The sequence below is a fragment of the Aotus nancymaae genome, unplaced genomic scaffold (genome assembly GCF_030222135.1).
Source record: "Aotus nancymaae isolate 86718 unplaced genomic scaffold, 86718_ANA_hifiasm-v0.15.2.pri h1tg000119l, whole genome shotgun sequence".
Classification (NCBI taxonomy): Eukaryota; Metazoa; Chordata; class Mammalia; order Primates; family Aotidae; genus Aotus; species Aotus nancymaae.
This window is the reverse complement of record NW_026988534.1, coordinates 175,461-186,477: the sequence shown is the minus strand read 5'-3', so window position 1 is coordinate 186,477 and position 11,017 is coordinate 175,461. Positions and strand designations below refer to the sequence as shown.

Genomic DNA, 11,017 nt, shown 5'->3' with positions numbered 1-11,017 from the left:
GGATGGGTTTATGGCTCTCTTAGGGTATCTTTCTAAGGATTCTCTCCATTTCTAACCTACTTCCACTGAAAGATAATTGTCTCTCTCCCTATCTGCCACCAAATAGTTCATTTGTCTCTAATTATGATTCTGAATCCTAAAATTAGGCACCTATACCTAGCAACTTCTGCATTGAACTCTGCAAAACATTACCCCCTGAGTCACTTTGGAAAGTAAGAAAAGATTAATCTCTGATAGAGTGCATAAGAAAACATGTTCAATGTAACACACAAACACATGTGTACACACACATACACAGAATCACACTGACATATTATGTTGTTAACAAATTATGTTTTCCCTTTGTTGGAAAGAGCTTGATGTTTTTCACAGCATGCCTTGTGCTTCAGCTTGCAATGATGGAAAAATATAATACCTTGCCATGATGTCTCCTAAATCCTGTAAAGAGAGAGAAAAAAAGACTTCCTTAGAAAGTTGTTATTCTGGCCGGGTATAGTGGCTCACACCTGTGTTTCCAGCAATTTGGGAGGTCAAGGTGGATGGATCATCTGAGGTCAGGAGTTCTGGACTAGCCTGGCCAACATGGCAAAACCCCATCTCTACTAAAAATATAAAAAAATAATTAGCTGAGTGTCATGGTGCACACCTGTAGTCCCAGCTACTGGGGAGGCTGTGGCAGGAGAATCACTTGAACCCAAGAAGTAGAGGTTTCTGTGAGTTGAGATTGGGCCACTGCGCTTCAGGCTGGGAGACAGAACAACACTCTGTCTCAAAACAAACAAACAAACAAATGAATAAACAAGTTGTTATTCTGCCCGTCTAGTCTTTAGGTTTTGAAAACTATAAAAGTACCACATACTATCACTGCAGCTCTTTTAAAATGTATTCTCATCTCTAACATTTATGCCAGTAAGACCAATTGACAGAATCTATTTCTGATAAATTCAGGATCCCAGATTTGAGTGAGAGAGAAAGGTGTGAGTAGTGACTGCGCTTTCAGGGCTAGTACCTGAGGGGTAATGTGGCTCAAATCAAGGGCATTTCAAACCTAGGACTTCCAAAAAGAAGGAAGAAGGAAATGTTAGTTTCTCCATAATTTTTATGTATTATTCAATGGAGACAAAAATACTATTTTCACATAAAATTTTTTTCTTCCAGAGTTTTAGTGAAATGAACTGGAGAAGAAAGCTTGAGGTAGAAAATGTTCTATGGAACTATGGCACAGTTCCATAAGGCTTTGTTTCCATGATTAGGTTAGGAGTTATAGTTTATCTCTACGACCAGGGAGTATCTCAAGGATAAATATTTTTTAGAGCTGTCTCTTTCAGTTCAGCAAAATGGACCAAAAAATAATGTGATATAACCATTCATCTAAAGACAATATCTTGTTACTAATTAGTTGTAGACTTTTCATCCTATGTGGTTCATGCATTTATTTTAATAAATATACTTGTACCTATACATAATAACATGAATTTTCCATATTGTCAGAAACTCATTATTATAATTCTTAATAATTGCTAATGTGTGGATATCATCCCTTGTTTTGGCTGAATTATGGTTTAGTTATTTACTTTTAATACATCTGATTTATATGTATTCTCTTTTTTCTTTTAATTTGTGTAGCTGCAAAGCCCTGATGAAAAGTTTGAAGGCAAATCTTTTTATGAAAGCTGAACTAAAAAAAAAGTCCTTCCCCCAAGTTCAGTGGCATGTCTAGGTAAAGAATCAGATAAAAGTGCCCACTGAATTCATTGTAGGATTGTTTTGAAAGTAAAAGAATATTTTCTTTCAACTATGATGGTAATCATTAACTTTCAAAATGCTCTAAAATCTGCTAAAGAAAAGGCATAATTTGGGTTCACCAGTGAAATATTGCTGTGTATCTCAAAGTTAAATATGCAGGACACCAAACATGATTTCTCTTTAGAATATGAAATATATCTATGATACATTTCAACAGAATATAAGGTTGATTATCACTTATCTAAAATAGTTGGGACTGGAAGAGTTTTGGATTTTGGATTTTTTTCAAATTTTGGAATATTTGCAGTATACTTACTGGGTTAACATCCTTAATACAAAAATTCATATTTTAGGATCTGCTAGAATTATTTGCTATAATTAATGCTCCAATTAACATTTTCTTTCAATGTCATGTTATTGCTCAAGAACTTTTGGATTTTGGCACATTTTTCATTTTTTCAAATTTTGTAATTTTTATTTTTGTGGGTACATAGTAGGTGTATATATTTGTGGGGTGCATGAAATGTTCTAATACACATTTTGGATTTTTGGATTAGGAATGCTCAACCTGTAATAGAGATAATGGTGAAAAGTAATTCTCATATTTCTGTCCCCTCATCACCTTGTATTTATGCTTTTTTTGAATATAGCTGACAAATGTTTTGGGTACTCTAATAAAAAAGAAGCATCACTTAAGCATTGGTTGAATCCTCACAAGCAAGGAAGGGAGAATAAATATCTCAGTAGACTGGGATTGTTTAGTTAAACAGCACAAATAATTTATATTATTAAGGACAAAATTTATGTCCAAATTATCTGAAGAATGTTTGCTTCTTTTCACTCTCTCATGTACAACAAATAAAGATGATGAATAGAATAAAATAATCTTAAGGAAAATGTTTTCCGACCTCACAAACTTTAAAAAAGTGACTTATAATATAGTCACTCCTACACAAAATAGTCTTATAAAAGCATATATTTTGTGATTAGAATTAATATTCTTTTTATTTTGTGCTCCAAGTCTAAGGTTGTATGTTCAAAAGTTATATTTATAAATGGTAAAAATTGAGTTTAGTTTAATGGATATGTAATCTATACTTGAAGAACAAATTATTCTGAAATAATTATGTTATTTTATTTCTAAAAGGATTAGCAAATTGGAATCTGGAAAATATTTTGAGATGTTCTTCTAAAGACTTGAAATTGCTTCAGGCAGAGCATGGTATACTAAAAATTGGATAAGTCTATCTTAGTATATTATTCATGATTATTTAAGAATCTATTCTAAATAAACTACTAACTCTGACCCAAAAAATGTGACTCTAATTCTTATCCAAAAAGGTGACTTAAACAATAGAGGAATTTGAAAGAAGAGGGAGAAGTCTCAATGGTCGATGGTGCTACTACCACACAGGATAGCTCCCTTATCTCATATTCCTACCCTAGATTGAAGTACGAGTTGGCATCAATACTCATGTCTACAAAGGTAAATTTTCATGCACTCTCTTAAACATATTTTCTGTTTCATTTGTTGGCACTGCATTCTAAAAGATGTTTCTCCCTCTCCCTCCAGTATTAGAATTGTCAAATTGTTATAGGACCAACAGGTTAACTAGAAATGCAGGAATTGTTTTTGAATCCACTGTCCTCACTATCATTCCAAATCAATCAGTATTTCCCCATATTATCATTCAAAATTCATCATTATATTTGGATATTCATCTCTTACTATATATCCAATCATTAAAAAAAGTCATTAAACAAATGACAAATGTTATAATACAAAGTAAACATGAAAAAGTCATGATTCATTTTCTTCTGTTGTTGATAGTATTTTTTTTTTTTTAGTTTTAATTTTCTTCAAGTAACATGGGTACATAGTCTATAAAATGTCAAGAAGTTCTATAACATCCCTGGTTTATAATTAAAAACAGTGTTTTCTTATCTCACTTCCATGTTCATCTCACCAATTAAATGGTAAGTTAAGGAGTTCAAGTATTTAGCCAGCTCTCTGTTTGCTAACTAATATGGAAGAAAAAGCATATATCTACATTGATCCTGAATTGGGAGAAGGGAAATAAAATATTGCCAACCCCCTTTCATTGTGTACTGTGATAAGGAGGTAAGGCTTTTTGTTATTATAACTGAGTCCGGGAGAGGTTAAGAGATTCACCTGAAGTCACATGACCAGTAACTTTCAGAGATTTTACCCTAGGTCTGGAAACACTCTGAAGCCCATGTTATTGCCTCCAGATCCTGGTGGGGAACCCCTGAATGTGACAGAGACTCAGCAGACAGAGTGGTCCTTCCAGGGAGTCAGGGAAGTCTTGGTAGAGGAGATAGAGTTAGATCTCGGTAGAATGTGGATGAAAAGAGATCATGTTGGGATAAAATCCAAGCTGTGCATGAGGGACAGCGAGAGGCCGGCTCTGTTAGGAAGGGTGGTTTATACAGAGGAGCATGGAAACACTTGCTCCATGCCTCATCTTCAGTGGATAGTGGTCCAGAAATGCTAGCTGCCTGACTGACACTTGTTCATTCTGAGCACCTGAGCCTGGGTCTACCCTGCCCCAGATTCTGTGAGCTGGGACTGAGAATGTGTCCTGCTGTCCCTCCTCCCCTACTTTGGCCTACACCCTTTTCTACACATTTGATTTGAAAATCTGAATTGGCCTATCTGTGAACCCCAGTGACAGGCAAGTCCCCAGTAAAGAGGCACTTAATTTAATTGCTCCTTCAGGGTCCACTTAGAGTAATTGCTGTGAACAGCTCTCCCTAGTGTGTCCCACGGGCAGTGACAAACGTTGCTAAAAATGAGTCACAAATTCTTGGCAAGGCCATCATAAATACGGGAAGGAAACCTTGTCCCTTCTAGACTGATCTTATCACAGGTTGCACACTGCCTCACCGTTGCCATGTTTCCACCCTCAGTTGTGCTTGGCAGAGAGAGGACAGCCATACACAAAGTCTGGTCACTCCATAAAGGTGAAATCATTTTTTTTTTCAAGGTAATTATGAGTCTTCTGAGGATGGTAATTGAGTGACATTTAAAAAATGAGAAAAATTCTACTCATAACTCTCTCTGCTTAATTTGCTTATATAAAAGACCTAATGGTTTTTGTTGAGTTGACCCAGAGTCAGTAACATTTGAATAATTCTCCCTGTGTGTTATTACCATTTGATCAGTAACAGAACAACAGGGTAAATGGGATGCCAAAGTTGGCTGAGAGTTTAGGGTTTGCATTCCACACCCCAGCCTTAAATATGATCATATAAATTCTTGGTTGATTTTTCTTTTTCATGGCTTTTCTTTGACATTTGAGGGGGCTGGATTTATGGAGGCAACTAACAAGTTACGCAGCAACAAATTCTGGACTGTAGTCCCACAGCCTTGAGCCTAGATACTAGCTGCGTCACTAATATGCTGTGTGACCAGGGTAAGTTACTTAAATCCATTTACGGCTTTCCAAATCAATGGGTTGGACAAGGTCATCTTCAAAATGTCTTTCAGATTTAAGCCTGAACATCTTAGATTCTGTCATGTTCTGATTTTTAGTTTTCTGTTCTTGGAGCATGTCCACAATATATAAATGGCTACCTTCATATATAATAAAAGGACATTAGATTAATATGGTATCCGCGAAAATCACTGAACACCTTTAGAGATAAAAATAATGAAACTTGTCAAGTTCTCCATTATTAATTGTTTTAAATTTTCTGTTTATAAACTATGAACCATAAATTGGAACAAAGATATAATCTCACTACAAGTAAAGTGTATTTTATGTTAAATATACTCTTGTCTTTAGAGAAAACTCAATGAAATTACCTTTTTAATTTCAGAGATTTTTAGGGAAATTATTGTTATTCCTTTAAAGTGATAAATATCATCCAAGATGCCCTTTTACTGCCTCAGAAGCTTGAGTGCCAAAGGGTTTGATAAATGTGGAAAATAACCACTGATTAAATATCCTCCTGGCCTGCTGGTGAGGTGCCCTTGTGTTGTCTGAATGCAGTATGTGTTTAAACTTGCCAATTGTTACCTGAAATTGTGTTATTTTCGCTCACACCCTTAGTAATAATTTGTAATGCTTGTTGAGAATTGAAGCAAATGCCCTGTGAATCTCAGGGGAGCAAAGTCTTTGTTATTTTCAGAAGAAATGACTGGCTGAGGCTCTCAAGAGATCTTTTGGTCATTCTTGTGGAAAGAGGGATGGAGCCCTGATTCTTTGATCTCACTATTGAATGGTTGGTTGAGAAGACCATCTTCCTGTCCTGGAAATCACAGTGAGTGGGTCATTACCCGAAGGCTAATGTGTTCCCTGAATGTGAATGTGTTTATTGAAATTTCCTTGTGATCAGCAACTGTTCAAAACACCCGTTTGTGTTGCAGGGTCGTTGCTTTTTTTCTAATCTCACCGCGGAGCTGAGTTAAGAGGTTGGCTTTAAGGTTTCCTTTGTAATAGGTTTTCTCGCTCCAGGAAGGATACATGACAGGCCCTGCACACTGCTGCTTGGTAGGTGTTCAGTGATGGATGCGTTTGCCATCTCCCAGGTACAGCTGCAGTTGGGCTGAGCCTGGTGTATTTGCAATGTGCACTGTGGAGTGCACCATGATCTCGTGATGGGTGGAGAAATCCGGTGGCTAGAATTCTAGGGAGGAGGACATCATTGGGAAGTGCAGAAACTTCACACTGGGACATTGATGAAAGAGATCCAATTCTGTCCCTGAAGTCAAAAAGAAGTCACTCATTGGGTCATCACAAGAGCAAATAATGTTACAGTTATTTCTTCAGATTCACAACTCACTCTTTTTGTCCCAAACAATAATGAAATCAGCTAAAGCATATTGTATTTATTACATCAACTCAGTTATTGAGCTATTTTGACACCTTGCTGCTGGAAGATACATAGCTGAAACACCATCGTTTCCATTGATTCTGATCATACCCCACATTCATACAGTCTTATTGCTCCGAGTCATAGGGATTTTTATGCTCATCTATTCAAAAAACAGTCTTTACCTTATTAAAAGGTGATATGACCTGAACTGGAGGTGATGTTTGGTCATTTTGTGTAAACCTTTTAATATTTTAGTGGTAAATACTTATCTTGAATTTTGACAAAAACAGAATTAAAATGAACATATTTAAAATGGACATCTTCCAAATCTTCATTTAAAAAATAAACATATTCCAAATGTTCATTTTTAAAATGAGCATCTTCTTTAATTTTTAATGAATAAAGAGTTGAAAAGGAAAAACCAAATGCGCACTATGCTGATTTTATCTTGAGCAGTACAGAATGTGCAGTATCTTAAGAATATAAGTCATTCTGCTGTTATTCATACTAGCCTGTTCATTAGCATTATTTAAACACACACATTTGAGTGGCAGGGGGCTGGGTGCCAAGAAGGGATGTCCGGAGATAATTGGGTATTTGTGTTAACCTTATAGGACACAGTCAAGTAACCTGATCAACCAGTGACGTGTATTGGGTTCTAGGTTAGAAGTCAGTATTTGAGGGAACACAGAGGAATGGTCTTTTCTTCCCAGGAAAGGGATGCTCAGAAAGAGGGGGCTGATGATGGCCCTGGTTCGTGAGGAAAAGGGCATTCCTGGCTGATGGAGTAGCAAGAACAAAGCCAAGAAAGCCTGGAATGGCTTGGTGCATCAGCCAGTCTGGGAGTGCAGGGCACGGCTGGAGTTCTGGCTTAGTTGAGTGGGAAGAAGGGCTGGAGAGGAGGTGGATCCAGGAAAAGTCACTGGGAGTATTTATTCTTTTGGCAATGGGGAGTCCTGGAAGAACTGTTCTAAGGATCATGTGTGATACATCTGCCTTTTAGAGATGTCATTCTATAGAAAAAGTAGAAAATACAGACCAGCAAAAATCAAAGAAGTGAAAACAATCACTGTTCAAGCTCTGATCTAGCACTCACCTGTTGTTTTACCTACAGGTGCATATACAAACATGCTTTTAAAATTTATTTTTATTTAAAATTTTTTCTATCCTCAATTTCAAAGGGAACAAATCTGCTTTTTTTTTTTTTTTTTACAAAAAATCTGCTATTGTACACATTATTTTAAATCTCTTTTCATTCTCTTTTTTTTAATTAAAAAAATTTTTTTGAGGCAGAGTCTCACTCTGTCACCCAGGCCAGAATGCAGCATCATGGTCTCAGCTCACCGCAACCTCACCTCCCACGTTCAAGTGATTCTCCAGCCTCAGCCTCCCAAGTAGTTGGGATTACAGGTACCCATCACCACCATGTCAAGTTAATTTTTGTATTTTTAGTTGAGACAGGGTTTCGCCATTTTGAACAGGCTGATCTCGAACTCCTGGCTTCAAGTGATCTGCTTGCTTCAGCTTCCCAAAATGTCATTCTCTTTTTAAAAGCACCAATAAAACACTTCCAAAGCATTATTTTGATAATCATACAGTAAATTTATGTTACATCAATATACCATAATATACTCACATTTGAGAGTATAAATTGTTCTAAACTTTCACTATTATAAATAGTGCTGCTCTGACACCTTCAAGATGCTTTTTATTATTTTCTTAGGATAAATTTCTAGAAGAGAAAGTTCTGACTCAAATGGAATACGTGTTTTTAAAGGCCTGCATCTTTGCAGCTCTTCTAATACTAGTCAATATCATGCTTTTCCATCTTTGCCAAATCATGGATGATTAAGAGTGGATCATGGATTTGATTTGCACTTCTTTGAGGCTGAATGATGCTCATGAGTTTAACTGGCCAATTGTATTTATTTTATAAGCTGAGTGTTCCTGCCTTTTTTCTATTGTAATATTGGGGCATTTATCTTAATCAATATGCCCTAATGAATTTCTATCATACATGCCGTGATGGGAGGTATGGAAGAAACACAGGAACAGCCTTTCTCAGGACATCTTTTGTTTCTCCCACTAGCTCTGAAATCACATGAAGCTGTGGATGGAGATTCACCTGATAGTCGCAGAAACCCCTCCCAGCCCAGGGACCATGAGTAACCAGACACTGGTAACTGAGTTCATCCTGCAGGGCTTTTCAGAGCATCCAGAATACCGGGTGCTCTTATTCAGCTGTTTCTTCTTCCTCTACTCTGGGGCCCTCACAGGTAATGTTCTCATCATCTTGGCCATCACCTTCAACCCTGGGTTCCACACCCCTATGTACTTTTTCCTGTTCAACTTGGCTACTATGGACATGATCTGCACCTCTTCTATCATGCCCAAGGCGCTGGCGGGTCTGGTGTTGGAGGGGGGCGCCATCTCTTACAGGGGCTGCATGACCCAGCTCTATTTCCTCACGTGGGCTGCATCCTCAGAGCTACTGCTCCTCACGGTCATGGCCTATGACCGGTATGCAGCCATCTGCCACCCACTGCATTACAGCAGCATGATGAGCAAGGCATTCTGCAGTGGGCTGGCTGCAGCCGTGTGGCTGCTCTGCGCTGTCAACACGGCCATCCACACTGGGCTGATGCTACGCTTGGATTTCTGTGGCCCCAATGTCATTACCCATTTCTTCTGCGAGGTCCCTCCACTGCTGCTTCTCTCCTGCAGCTCCACCTATGTGAACAGTGTCATGATTGTCCTGGCGGACGCCTTCTATGGCATAGTGAACTTCCTGACGACCGTCGCGTCCTATGGCTTCATCATTTCCAGCATCCTCAAGGTTCGGACTGTAGGGGGAAGGCAGAAAGCCTTCTCCACCTGCTCTTCCCACCTCACCGTGGTGTGCATGTATTACACTGCTGTCTTCTATGCCTACATAAGCCCGGTCTCCGGCTACAGCGCCGGGAAGAGCAAGTTGGCCGGCCTGCTGTACACCGTGCTGAGTCCTACCCTCAACCCCCTCATCTATACTTTGAGAAACAAGGAGGTCAAAGCAGCCCTCAGGAAGCTTTTCCCTTTCTTCAGTAATTAACTTCTATCTTCTGAAGTTCTTATTCTTGGAGATTGCGGTTTAGTGGAGTCTGATGAACAAGTTTATGGACTGGGAGGCAAATAGACTTGTTTCTTCTACCCCAGCAGAAGTCTGCAATGGATGAGCTGGGAGTTCTGGTGCCCCGAGACTGGCTGACGGGGGTATTGTGGTAGGTGTGACCCACCAGCCTCTGAGACACAGGATCCCATGGTCTGACTCCATGGGGTGTCGGTGCTGAGTTGGCAGAGAAACACAGCTCCCTGGGAGGAGAAAAGTGTTCCTTGTGTTTTTGACTCATAGCCATATCAAACATTTTCCTTTTGTATGTACAACACTCGGGGTATAAATGCTAAAATCACACTTTGAATTCAGGTGTGTGGGTCTAAAATGTTAGGCAGGACTGTGGAACCCAGAGCCCCTGAAGGGTTGTCAGACTAAAGCATTGTTTTCAGGTGACCACTGGCCTCTAAGAAACCTACCCCCATTATCTTACCTCAACTCTTTCCTCTGAAGCCACTTGGACTTCAAAAATAGTTTGATTTTAATGCAAATGGTTATTTCTGCTTTTCTCTTTTCTTCTTACAAACACTTAAGAGAAAATGTACTATTAGGACCACCCATTGCTTCCAGGGTAGAAACTCCAACTTTACCACCTAAAAAACAGCCTGAGATTTTATCCCTCCTTGACTTTGTTCTCAGATCCTGAGTGTCTGACCTACCTAATTGGCCTGGGGCAAGGACAACTTCCATGAGTCAGCTCTAATAAGTTACGTGGCGTTGTAATAAGGCATTGCTATCCTTCCATTGTTTCAGATAAAACTGGGTGGATGAATCCTCCATGTCTAATGAAGGCAGGTCTTGTGCTTGTGCTCCATGCTATTAGAAAACTGCACTGAGAGTAGAGTTTGATATTTGATTTAGAAAGGATGGTTCTTCATCCAGTATTCTCATTATCATTCATCAGAAGCTCATTGATTCAATGAGCTGTTGTGGCTTTGGCACGTAGATTGTTACAGATGGTTTAATCTCTTCTAACAGAATTCTGACTCCCAAATAACATATTGAAACCCTCAGAGGTCTCAGAGACTCTCCAATAAACAAGGCTTTGAAAACGATTACCAATGACTCTGTATGATTACTCATAGATTTTCAACATTAAATGAAGAGTATTATTTATAGTGTTTTCATCTTAGCTTATCATTTTTTACATTTTCTATATTTTACAACAGATTCGAAAAACAAAAAGCACTTAGACATGCATCGAGAGTTTAAGAGAGCGTTAGTAATTTAGCAAAATAGAAATATAAGACTTGATTGACATTCTTACAAAGCTGGTATCTA

General features: G+C 38.4%; 1 protein-coding gene across 2 annotated transcripts; it reads left to right on the top strand.

The window, feature by feature from the left end:
* Positions 1–3,748: 3,748 nt before the first annotated feature.
* On the top strand, positions 3,749–10,444 carry LOC135272625 (olfactory receptor 13A1-like). Of its 2 annotated transcripts, none has more exons than XM_064371096.1 (2): positions 3,749–6,033; positions 8,678–10,444. In XM_064371096.1, the coding sequence occupies exon 2, from the start codon at positions 8,690–8,692 to the stop codon at positions 9,674–9,676; it is 987 nt and encodes a 328-aa protein (XP_064227166.1). In that variant the 5' UTR covers positions 3,749–6,033; positions 8,678–8,689; the 3' UTR covers positions 9,677–10,444. The 2 variants fall into 2 exon arrangements, with proteins under 2 accessions (XP_064227166.1, XP_064227165.1); XM_064371095.1 differs by lacking the exon at positions 3,749–6,033 and adding an exon at positions 6,276–7,998.
* Positions 10,445–11,017: the final 573 nt, after the last annotated feature.

What these genes read in the sequence shown, in the direction of transcription:
- LOC135272625 (XM_064371096.1), top strand. Translation starts at nt 8,690, where the DNA reads ATGAAGCTGTGGATGGAGATTCACCTGATAGTCGCAGAAACCCCTCCC.